Source organism: Takifugu flavidus, chromosome 11, assembly GCF_003711565.1.
Source record: "Takifugu flavidus isolate HTHZ2018 chromosome 11, ASM371156v2, whole genome shotgun sequence".
Lineage (NCBI taxonomy): Eukaryota > Metazoa > Chordata > Actinopteri > Tetraodontiformes > Tetraodontidae > Takifugu > Takifugu flavidus.
Window position 1 is genome coordinate 6,953,580 of NC_079530.1, and position 12,933 is coordinate 6,966,512.

At 43.3% G+C, this 12,933-nt stretch overlaps 1 protein-coding gene across 9 annotated transcripts in view; it reads right to left on the minus strand.

The window, feature by feature from the left end:
* The window catches only part of ehbp1 (EH domain binding protein 1), an 88,684-nt gene that overhangs the window by 39,763 nt on the left and 35,988 nt on the right, over window positions 1-12,933 (minus strand). For all 9 annotated transcript variants that reach the window (XR_008952658.1, XR_008952657.1, XM_057047419.1 and 6 more), the window contains 5 exons: window positions 8,286-8,464; window positions 7,736-7,784; window positions 2,473-3,267; window positions 1,182-1,223; window positions 883-1,029 (listed from right to left, as the gene is read on the minus strand). Coding sequence is in view for 7 of the 9 variants with exons in the window: in XM_057047419.1 (XP_056903399.1) it covers window positions 883-1,029; window positions 1,182-1,223; window positions 2,473-3,267; window positions 7,736-7,784; window positions 8,286-8,464 (1,212 nt within the window). In the remaining 2 variants the exon portion in view is untranslated. The remainder of the gene's footprint in view (window positions 1-882; window positions 1,030-1,181; window positions 1,224-2,472; window positions 3,268-7,735; window positions 7,785-8,285; window positions 8,465-12,933) is intronic.

Consider the following 12,933-nt stretch of genomic DNA (forward strand, 5'->3'; position numbering starts at 1 on the left):
TTAAGGATTCAAGCAGCCATTGCAGGGCCACACGGCTGCTGCTTTTCAGATATTTCATTACCAAAGGGTATTTATTTCATTTTAACCTTAAATCTGTTGTCCCCACAATTCTCACAGTACATTTTCCTGAAATATTTGGAGGCGTCACTGAGGATTTGACCACAACACTTTCCTGGGGTAACTCCTGGTCCATCAGCATGCCTCCTCCCTCCCCTACAGTATATTATGTTCAGTGGAGCGTGCTTGGTTCAGACCTGGCAATTTTACTCACATCTTCTCTGGTCTAGTTTGCTACGGTACAGCGATTCTCATCCCCCCACTATACCGTGAATGTATTTTTCTTGACAGATGTTTGTGGACAACATTTACTCAGTTTGGGGAAGGTAAGGGGCCAGTAAATTTGGCTGGGATGTCATAACAATTTTTCCCATGTCAGTTTGACCAAGAAGGGAGAAGGAGAGAGATTATTATAGAGAGGGAGCGAGCGGTTTCCCTGCCGACACGTTCAGGTTGCGACGTTCAGTGGCCCATAAGTGAGTCTGGGCAGAAGTTAATCATGAAGAGTCTCCTCTCCTTCTCTCAGCTTTTCCATAAATCGTTCAACAAGAGGGACTGCCGTGGAATGAGACAGTTTGAAAAGGGTTTTCCAACATGTTGCCAGTGTAGTGAACAGCAAACTGTGCAAGTGACTTTAGTGCGCTGAAGAGGATGGTGGTCAGCCCATTAGCTGTTCCAGCACAGTGAGACGATGCTGTAAAACGCGTAAGCTGGACATGGTTCAAACGCTGGACAGGACAGACCTCCCACTCTCGACAAACACCTGACAACTGAGGCCGACTCCTTCAAAATGTGACCAGGACAACTTAAATCACTTAAACTTACGTCACTGATGTTTGTGGTCCTGTTTGCTGCATTGGCAGCTGGGTTGGGGTTGTTCTTGTTGCTGGCCTTCACTGCAGCATCTCTGCGGGCCTGTTCCAAGAGGAGCCTGGCTCGCTCTTTCAACTCCTCCTGACGAGACAGCACCCTCTGTGTGATGGACAGAAGACGTTAAACAACAGTATCCACCGTTTGGCTTTTTAAAAACTGTCATCAGTGTGGTGGCGTTCCTCTGTTACAATATTAGGCAAAAGAAGTGTCCTAAATAAGGTAAAAATGTGTTTCCCCTCAGCAGCCCTCACCTTCTCAGCAGACAAACTTGTAACAGGAACAGGCGCCGGCTCCTTTCAAAGACAAAACACAAGTTTATATTTTAATGTCAGTTCTAATTTCCAGCAAATATTATTTTTAAGAAATCCTACAGAGTAGTTGTGTTTATAATTGGGCTATAAAGGGAAGATCTTCAAAGAAAAAATAATCACAGTTCAGCGTCAGCCATTGATTAAACTAATAAAAACCTAATTACAGTCCATTAAATCATTTCAGTTGATTTCCACCCCCCGCCCCCTCAAGGGATTAAATATTTTAAATTGGGTGTAATAAAAAAAATGACATTTGAGTGAAAACACACATCCCATCTTTGGTGGTTAAATGAGAGTAAGAAACAGGATTTTTGGTTCTGTGATACTGTTTATCGCTCTGAAACATCATTCCATCATCATCTATGCGGGGACTTAAGAATGGATCAAAGCTGTCATAACCCGCTTGGCTCGTGACCTTTTGACTTGTAAACAGGAAGCGGTAATCTGGGGTTAACCAGCGGTGTATTGAGGGTGAGTATGTGTGTGTGGCAGTAGGCACACAGACGTACAGGTGCGTGTTGGTGTGTGTCAGACAAGACGGGGTGTACGCCGTGCAAAGCATCGCCACGCCTGAGCAGTCACGGCACCAACTGCCATCAACTGAAGGGATGAGAAATATAATGAAAAATATAATGAAATGTCAAAGCACGGGGTTCTCCTGGGCGCCTTCTACTGTTGCCACATGTTAAGGTCCCAGCCTCGATGCGTCGGGGCCTCGGCAACAAGACAGGCGCTGACAACATCTAATGCAGAAGGGGGGAATTTTGGTGCGGTCACCTCTGCAGTGGCAATCGAGGAGGACGGGATTTGAAGCTTAACGACTGGCGAGGGACGGCCCCCCACATCTGTCTTTTGATAATTGCGGCTGTGAAAGTTTCAATCAAAGCCAGAATGCAAGGATTAAAACCTGAACAATTCTTTTACGCTTGTGTCGTAATCTTAATACCCGATTTCAGCACAAAATGTAAATGAATCCATGACGCACAGATGGATTCTGCTTCACAGTGGGTTTAAAATTAGGAGACAGATAGTTGAGTCCATTTATCATCCACATTTAAAGAAGCCACACCATAAGTTACACCTACTTTAATTGAGCCAAGTTTACTACTTTGCTTTTTACTGATAAGTGAGTTATTACTGCTGCCATAAATTCTCTTATCTTTCATTTCAATGTTATTTAACCGTTTCTGGTGACATTTAATTATGTGTTCACCTGAATGTGGGTGCTTACCTGTTGCGGAGGTGTGTCCGTCCGGTCGACTGGAGGACTGTTGGTGTCAGAGACGGGCTCAGACTCGGAGTGACGTAGACTGGCCCTCTTCTTTTTGATGAGATCAGCATCCCTGTTGTAAGAGAAGCCCAGTTTCTGGTGGTGTGAAGAAGAGGTCGGAGGCCCTCTTCTACTGGGTGACCCTGGCTCCGCGCCCTCGCTTGTTTCCTGTCCCACCTCGTCCTGCTCTTTTTCTTTCTCCATCTCCCGCTCCACTATCCGTGGTAACTCGCAGAGGTCCAAAGTGTTGGCTTTTATCAAACTCCCCCTCTCCCCAGGGCCCGATGGTGTTGCTTGAGAGGAATCCACCGCTGCGATGAACCCCACAGTGCGAGGTGATGGGACAGGAGGGGAGGACTGCGGGTGACCTGCTGTCTTTAAAGTGGCTGTTTCTTCATCAGCCTTACAGTCCGCTTTCAAGATCTCGTCCTCAGCAGTTTTAGTGCCGTTAGATTCGCCACTGGCTGGTGCGACAGACTGAGAGTTGACCTGCCGGCTCTGAACGTCACCCAGCTCAGCATAGAACTTGTCTTGGTCTATAGAGGCGTTTGTGTCGGTTTCAAAGTCGCCCACTTTGTAGGTGCTGCGACTGCTGTTGGCTTCTATTTGCACAACATTGAGTTCTTCACCAGAAAAGTGAGCCCGGATCTGGTACAAGTAAGTCATTACTGTCAGCTTGTCGGGAATGGCCAGCAGCACCATGTCTGATGGTTCCAGGAGACGGGAGATACCAAGACTGGCAAAGCCATCATATGCCTGTATAATAAAACACACAAAAATGACATTTCAGATAAAGACTGGTGTTCGTCACAAAAGGACTATTTAAAAACATAGCAGACATGCTAACTGCTACGTTAGCATTTCTCTTTAGGTCATCGATAACACCCTATATAAGATCAACAAGGTGATTAACTACTCTTAATGACTGCAGAGCAACATTTTTGCAGGTTGAGACACCATGACCAAACTGATGGCAAACCTCTGGTGAGTGAGGCTCAACGGGTAGCATGGATCAGCACCACAAACAACATCATAAAAAGTAAAACACCACCCCACGTGCTAATAAACAGGAATAAAGGGGTGAAAAGTGCTGAAAATTGGAAAAGGTCTGGTATCAGCCACATAACGTGTTGTAAACATGATGCACGTGGCCGTGATGATGCATGTTTGTGGTTGAGAGACACCTTTGGCATGACCGCTGACAGGTCATGTCAGGAACGGCTGTCCCCGATAACAGGCGGAGATACAGTACCCAAGACAGAGCGCTTAATCCTAAAGTGTGTCTATGTATCCTTATCGCCTGCCACCATCAACCTGCCCACGCTCTCCGTCACGCGTGTAATTGGTCTGATTAGAGTCTGATGAGAAAATTCAGGTTTGATTATCAAACGACACACGAAAACCAATCCCCCATCACCAGATAGACTGAGACAGAGAAGGGATGAAAACCATTATCGCAGCCAATGACAGGTAAATAAATAGATTAGCAGCACACACACACACACACACACACACACACACACACACACACACACAAACTACCGTCATTCCTGCGCTCGCATATCCTCCAGCCCCCTCTCGCAGGTATCACGGCTTGTATCTGGCCTGCTTGATAGTGTTGATCTAATTCCAACCTGTTGCACCGTTCATTTGTTTCACTGCCTCTGTAGATCTCTCCAGTCTATCAATCTCCCTCAATCCTTTTCCCGTATTATTTTTATAAGATTATTTACCCCGGGGATTGTTCTGAAGAGGTCGCTCACTCTTTCCTGGACTGCTGCAATGGTCTTTCCTTTTTGTTTTTCAAATCCACATTTGATTAAGGTTACGCACACAGAAAAGAATAATGGTGGAGTTCTTAAAACAGTTTCATTCTGTTTTCATGTTAACAAAACTAAACTGGTACCAAACATGAGCACAGAAACTAAAAATTAACTCACTTGACGTTGGTCTTTTTTCATCTAGACTGATGCGAGGTGCAAAGTTTAGATCGTATGCTCTGCCACGAGTGTCAAGATAATATAAGGTAATAAACCATGAAATGGTAAATGAAAAATCATGGGAAAAAGCTTTTTTCCAACTTTATTTGTGCGACAGAAACAAGCAGAGAAGTGAATGAGATGGAGACATGCTTCTCAATTTACAATCAATTATGACGGCTTTTGTCGGCCATCGTCTCTTTCGCTCTCGCCTCCTTTGTCCCTTTGTGTGGATGGAAAGTATGTGTTTGTGCTCACGAAGATGAGGTAGGGGAAAAAAGAACTGACTGTGAAAAAAGAAAGGGGAGAACAGAGAGGAGTTTGCCTTTACAACGAGCCTGTTTAAGTTCCCCCTTCCAAGCCCAAGAAGAAAGAAAGTTGTGGGGGGGGGGAGAAGGACAGAAAACAAAGAAGGAGAATATGGAGAATAAGAGGGCCTGATTGGGTTTCTAACAAGTATTCAGAGAAGCAGAGTGTGCTTACATTGTTCCCCTCCTGGCCAGGCTGTGCTCTGAAAGAGAGCGACAACTTTGCTGCTCAATAGGGAGAGAATGAAAGAATGAAAGAGAAAAGTGAGAGTAGGAGCACATGTGAGCTGAAGATGAAGGGAGCACGGCTTCTGAGTTGCATTCTGTTCTGGACTACGACGTGCGCTGCAGTCTTTTTGACCTCTATGTCAGGGTTTGATGTCTCTAAGAGGTGCGTACCGTTATTAAAGAAAATAATGTGGTGGCCTCTTTCTCCAATTTAACATTGCATTATTTTGTTTACCCACTTATATCAGTTATGGTATTTAATCACCAGTTTTTGCTTCTGCTTGGGAATAAACGCTGCCGTTGCTGCCCTGGAGTGCTGCTCGCTGCTCCCCCTCCGCTCCCTCTCTGTGATTGACAGCCATCTATCTCTGTCAATCATCAACCCTCCCCCTTCAGCCCAACCCCGCGCTTGTGCTCGGTGAGCTTTAAACTGGTGCTCGGCGCTACGCTATCAGATGGCGAGACAAATGACTTCTCCTTGGCCTCATTACACTCGCACACAGAGACGCGGCGTCGTGCTGACGGAGCAGCGAGCGGACCCAACGCGCACGACGTCTCAACACGCAAACCCCTGAAATTCGCAGACGAAGACAGTCCTCAAAAGTCTGACATTTATTGACACACCCGCTGATTAATGGATCATTTCACAGAATGTAAATGAATATTCATTCCTTTCTACCCCCCCACCCCCCACCTACCCCCAATATTGATTGTCCTTATCTGTCATAATTCAGCACAGTCTGAGCTCATTGCAATCACTCCTCACAGATAGAACATGAAAGGAGGAGGGGGCTTGGCTATCAACTAGCCATGAAAAGCAGAGATCGTTGTCATATCTATACGGTCCAATGTTGTATGTCCATTCGATAAATTCTATACATTCCAAAAAACCCTTAAAGAATGGAAAACAAGTGTCATTTTGTCTCTGTTTGGTTACTCAGTTTTAAATAAATCACAGGACCTTGTTGTTTTAACTTTTTAATTCCTCTTTCTTTAATTCTTTCCTTATTTTTTGTCAACCAGAGACCTGCCACAGTCTGACATATGTGGTTTCCCCTTTTTTTCTAGCCACGTCACCCTTCTCCTTTTCAACACCTTCAGGGTGCCACATGAAACCACAACACTCATTTTTCCTCTTTCCTTTTATCTGAAATCGCCATTATCAGTCCCCTGCGATGCCAAATAAAACCATACGATTATCAATCTAATGTTTGCAGAGAACTGCTAGGAGGAAAAATATTTTAATGTGATTTTTTTTTTAAATGAAAGACACTTAACATATTCACATAGTACATAGCACACATAACCAGAAAATCAATCTAAGCCAAACAAACTCACGCACATTATGAAACTATTATGAACTAACTGCAGTGCTGCATCGGGTGAAATAAGCTTTAATGGTTTTAAATTTACAAAATGTGAATATTCTCATCGTGTTCTCATTCTTTAAGATAATATAAACGCTACTGACCAGCGGTAAAACATACCAGCTTTCATGTTATCATGACACGACCTGAGTAGTAATTTAAACTTGTGTTCTTATTTATTTATACATATATACTGATTAAAGACTATAAAGAGGTTTGGCTTTCCTTGTGTTTTCTTTGTGTGCCTTGGTAAAGGCCCGTGCTCCTCTGCTAAGCTACAACTGAGATGGCCAAAACTACATCAGCTGGTGCGGATCTTTGTACAGAAGCCAGTAACAGGATGCTGGTACAGTGCTGCAGATATTCACCAGGTATCACCTTCTACAGCATATTCCCATATTACTTATATCTAACCAATTTCTTCAGGGCTACTTGAGCACCTGGAGGGGGTGAGGGGCAGTTAGCAGATATGGGATTGGGTCTGTTCCTTTCCCTCCACTGTGGTTATTGTCAACAGGGTAGCATTCATGCCTAACAGGGCCACCAGAGGTTATCGCAGAGCCAGAGTGTGTATGAGAAGAGGAAATCAAGCTGCAGGAACCCAACGCATATCGTTCTGTGTAGCCCTCGGGGCCCGAGAGAGGCCAGGGCATCTGTGTGTATAAATATGTGTGTGAATGTGTAGCAGCAGAACGAATGTGTTCGGCAAGAGCCCGTGGAGCAAAAAAGGAGAAATGTGAGAATAAAAAGCCACAGGGACCGAGAGAAAGTGAGGATGTGTCAAAGTGTTCATCTCTAGCCGTGAATGTGCATGAATGATGACATAGAAGTGAATGGTTGTTGAAGCTTTAGCGGAGAATGCATCTGCAGCATGTCATTTCTAAGGCGAGGGATGAAACCCAAATGAACTTGCAGCCCACTAATAAACATGTGCATCACACCCCCTCAAACAAAGCAGTCTAATAGACACAGGGCAAATATGCTTTCATTATACACATAGGCATGAAAACACACAAAGCCCAGGCTGTTTAGTAATCTCCCAGCAGGCAGCTGAGGCGAGATCCCACCTCACCTCTGCCAGGTGACTAAATTACGCTGCCCAAGAAAACGCATCGCAGCAGGGAGGCGTCTTAAGAATGCTGTCATTATAACATTCTGGCTGTAGTCTATGCATGATGGCAAGTCCACGCATTTCCCATTATGTGTGTTTCCTACCCTCCCCATTAAACCATAAAACACACATATCCGGGGATTAATGGCAGATCTCTAAATAAGGCAAAATAGAGCTGTAGATGGGAGGGAGCTAAGTGGTCTGAAGGACCCAGCGGTGGCTGCCTCTTACCTTTTTGTTGTTTTCTTTAATATCCTGAGGATTGAGTGATTTGTAGTCTCTGGAAGAGGAGCAAGGAGGGTTGAAGAGGAGGGGAAAAAAACAGGGAGAACAGGAGACAGGAGAAGATAGCAGAGAAAGTCTTGTGTTTAAATATGCATCGCATGTAATGGCATTAGAACTGTAACATGCAATTTCATAGCAGTGCAATCAAGAGAACTAATAGAGTGGAAAATATGTAAAACTAACACACCAAAATGCAAAACCACACACGCGCACATGTTTACCAGAACAGGGTTTGAGTTTTTTAAATATTTCATGAGCTGATGGTTTTCCAAAATGTACATGTATTGAGCGTTAAAGACAAAAACACTCTCACATGTGCATTATTACATTTATAACAATAAAATAAGGAGACAAACATTTGATTTAAATTAAATATGAAATAATAGATCTCATCCATTAATCTACAACCGACAAAACAACACATAAAGCAGCGTCCAAACTGGTAATAGGACATGATCAGGGAGAAATTCTCCCTTTGTGCTTGACTGTTTCTTACATGACGTCTGGTCTGAAGTGGTGCAGCAGAGCACAGAAGGCCAGCCCGTTCCTCCAGGATGTGGTGAAGTTGGTGATCTTCACTCCACGGTAGTTCTTGGTGACCTCGCGGCACCAGGCCAGCAGGGACTGGCTGGCATTGGGCTTCCCTCCTAGAACTGGGCTTGGGATGGGGCTGGGCTGTCAGCAGAGAAGATGAGATCTCAGAATTAATATTTTGAAATAACTGCAAGTTTCGTGTTTGACACCACTCGCCTCCACATCTGAGCTCCTTTCGATAAATATCGCTTTGAATAAAATGTTCAACTGACCAATCACCCTAATTAGTTTGATTTAATGATATTAAATGAATCTACGCATGCACGTTCACGCACACGTATACACAGTAATGAAGGGTAATGCACAAAGCAGCGTATGACCATGGAAAATGTAAACATCTTATTAATTAGCTCTGCCTTTGAAGTCTTATCTAGGCTGAAAGCTTTCACCATTAGGAGCCTTTTGTCTCCCAGACTCAAAATCCCACAAATCCTTGGTGGCATGGAGACACCGGTTGTCTTCTGATGACCAGCAGAACTAAAGCTATTCTGATTATTCAGCTGCTTGTTCACTAATCTGGTTATGGAGCCACAGATATGGGCTAATTCTCTTAGATCGTTCTGGACAGAAAAAGCTAAAAATGTCACTGAGACCTGATTAAATTCATGCGAGATTGGAAATAAAAAGACACTGAAATGAGCGCAAAATACCGATTATATGGCAATAATATAACAATTTCTTTCATTTCAGGCAATTATTATTTAGTAATCAAACATTTGATGTGTTATATTTCTCAGGCTTGAATATAAAATATATGATTTAAAATGATAAAGAAGATTGTACATTTAAAACTCATATCGTTTTTGTTTTGCGTGTGTTTAACTTATTTTCTTTATTCTATAATCAAACTTTAGCCTTAGTCGACATGATGGTTTTATACAAGTGGATATTTTCCACTATATTCCAAACTGTGCAGACAGATGGTGGAGAAAACGCAGCTTGGTGCAGAGACAACGTGGCCCCTGTGACAAAGCTTGCAGTAGGCAACCAACCCCCTCTGTCGGTGGCCTTTCGCTACTGCAACCATATTAGAGCAGTACATGAGGTGATGGTACCCTAACTAGAAGCCATGTCAAACAATAGTTCACGGAGTGTGAACGTGGAGTGTGGAGTTCATGGAGTGTGAAAGTATTATATATATATACATTTATCTTTTTGCTAACAGCCCTAAAACAACACTGCAGAGAGAAAACTTGTACTACATGAAGATTTGTCACCTGAAAGATGAATTGTTGTATTTTAACCTGTAACTGTGATCCTAAAGCTGGGCACAAAGGCCAAATTAGATGGAAGTCCACGGATGCTCTCACTTTTAGCATGTGCGTGTGTGTCTGATGCAGGCCTCAACAACAGTCTCAGGGACAGGGACAGGGCATTGGGAGCCTGAGGGGCAGACACTTGACATTTCCGGCTTTCAAAGAGGGCCTTAACCTTTCCCCACAGCTTCTCCAGTCAGGTCTTAGGTAGCCTCAACAATGCCTGTGTGTCATTTAAATGGGGGTAGAGATAAAAAAAATACAATAAAAAAAAGTCAAAAAGTCGACACCATCCTCCATTGGAAAAAGAGGAAGGACAATGTAAAGACTAAGTTTACAGGTACATTTTCACAGGCTAACATGGTATTACAAGAAGGTATTTAAAGAATATAAGAGTTTTGCACATTTTCTCAAACATTAGCCATCAGCTATTCTTCCCAAGCAAAACCTGTTTCCCCAGTTCTTTTCTCCTGCCACTGCTCTGTGTGTGCCAGCCCAACTGTGTGTGTGCATCAGCAGAGTTTCAGTCTAGAGTGGTCTTCCTCCAGGCCTTCCCTTTCTGCTTTTTTCAAGTGACGGTTGAAAGTAGCTGTCTAATTTGAGCACTCTAATTACCTCGGATTAGAGACCAGGTGCTATTAAAGCAATTAGACACACAGCACACTCCAGCGCCGCAGACCCCGTTGCCTTAGCTGGCAGAAAACACCAAAACACACACACATGCGGTGTGTCACACTTGTAACAAACAGGAATAGAGAGTTAAAGCCTGTCTTCTCGGGTAAAACTAGCATGGTAAACGTGTCAACGGGAAAAACTGATTACTTCTCATGCTACCACAGCACCACTCTGCTGATTTTTATATGCTCTAAACATTTTTTAAAAATATAAAAAAGAAAGAAAAAATGGTTGCCAGCAATCCATAACTAGGACTCCAGACTGTTCCATTAGTCTTTTCCAGATACGTGCATCTATTCGCTCACCCTTTCATATCTAAAAAATATTGAACAAATCTTATATCTTCTTTCACAGGACGGAGGTACATTTTCTGAGGACACATGCACAGGAGGGGTGAAATTTTCATGAGGAATAAAAACGCAGGGTTGACTTATCAAACGGTCTGCTGTGTTGCCTAAAGGTAGGTGTACATGTGTGTGTGTGTGTGCGCCTGTGTTTGTCTTTTATCTGTCTGTGTGAATGTCACTGGATGTGTGTGTGTGTGTCACAGTCATGTAGCTAGCTCGGCTCGAGGGCGGGATTAGCAGAGAGAAATGCCTCGGCCCACAAACATTCCATATTAAAAAATGAAAAGGCAACCTTCATTACTATCAGTGCCATATAACCTCCTCTGCTACTATTATACACCAGCCTAACAGCATGGGCAAAAAGTACAAGCCCCTGACAAGCCATTCCATTATTCCTGATGCCTCAGTGTCAAAAACATACATCCAACAGGGCAAAGAAAGAAAAATGAAGGTGGGAAAAATGGATGTTTGAGAAAGAGAGGAAGGGTTAAGCTTACTACAATGCCTGAATGACAAGATAGAGGGAAAAATCTGGGAATAGGAGCATCCGCTCCTGTTGGTGCTGGTGTTAGGAGGAGGATATTCGGTGTCAGCAATGTGATCACAGGCAGGCAGGATGCGATTCAAGATCAGGGGGAAGGTGGATGAACTGTGATATGGAAAATTAGAAAATTGTCACTGGTCGATCTTGGGTTTTAAGAGGAAAAAAAGTACAATCCTGCAGCAAGGTTGGAATCCAGAAATCTGCCTGCATCTACTGCAGTGTTGGGGAGGAAGGATCATTTTAAATCCACTCGCAGTTTTGCCAACATTGGCATCGGTGGAACAGACCCACAACAGGGTCAGAGCTGAATTAAAGACAATGTCATGTTTTAGATTGAAGTCATACAAGTCTTAACCCCTTTTCAACTCATCTGAAGACCATTCTTTGAGATGTACACTTCACAAAAGAATTCTAACGTTATGAAGGGCACAGCAGTCAGATAAACAATTTTAGTGGATCACCATGTTGGCCTAACTGATGTTGGACATATACAGATGATACATTATATACAAACGCTAAAGAGCGAGTGGGCGCATCAAAATCTGGCATTTCAAAGTCATAAAAAAGATACAAGTGAAATGCTTTAAGTGGCAGCTTTGTCTTCTCCCTCTGGGGCATGACGCTTCAATGGAAACTTAACTGGCCTCGACGCAATGACATAAACCCACAACTCTGCGGAAAGAAAAGAGCTTCCGTGTCTTTCCAATCTCACTTTCATGGCTTCAAAGCAATGTCAGAGAGTGTCAGATTTGAGGAGGTGTTGAATCTCATACTCTTTAAAACTTGTAATCCGCTCAAGGAGCCTACAGCAAGGGAAAAGTCCATGTACGTGTGCAGACACACACACACACACACACACACGGAAAGCACACATAAACAGACCGCCTTCAACGACAATAGGGTCTACCGTCTAGAAGATAGATACTCAAACATGAATGCTCCAACACTGAGTTACAGACATAAACCCGTACACTCTTAAAAACATTAATGCTCATTCATAGTTGAAAGGATAAAAGTGCACGTTAAGTAGCCTGTCGGTCCCGCTGCTGAAAGTACTCATGTGATTAACCAGGCTCAAGTTATCAACGGGCTCAATTATTTAATTGCACATTGAATCAAAATAAGCAATTTGTTTAATCTGGGCTCTGCAAGTATGACGTGTCCACATTAGGAAAAAGGCTCAGCAGGCAAAAAAAAATAAAAAAAATGGCCGTTTGCCTCGCATCATCTAACCACTGAAATTAACCTTTGGATTTCAAACGCCGCCTGCATGAGAGCAGAGGGGAGGGAGAAAAGTCCAATCAAAAGTTCAATTATGTAAATGGAGATGTGGAGTGGATGGAACAATATGGAATAGAGGAGAGCAGAACAAATGTAGCGTGAAAAATAATACACATTAACATACAAAGGAACGATCGCATTACTGTTGTAATCACATCAGGGAAGAAAGCCGCGAGAGGAAAATGTGGCTCTGAGTGTGTGTGTGACCGTGCATGTAGACGCCATTAAGGCAGGATTCAGGAAGTGTGTTAGCAGGTAGAGGAAGAAAGAAAGAAATCTTTTTTTGTGGAGTGGCACTCCTCTACAGTGTCACAGCCAAACATATTTTTTGTTGAATCGTCAAAGTTAAGAAAATATGTAAATATATTGAAGATGTTGACGGGGGTTTCTACAAATGAGCTCATAACCAGATGTTCTTTCGCATATAGCGGCAAACCTGCGATGGTA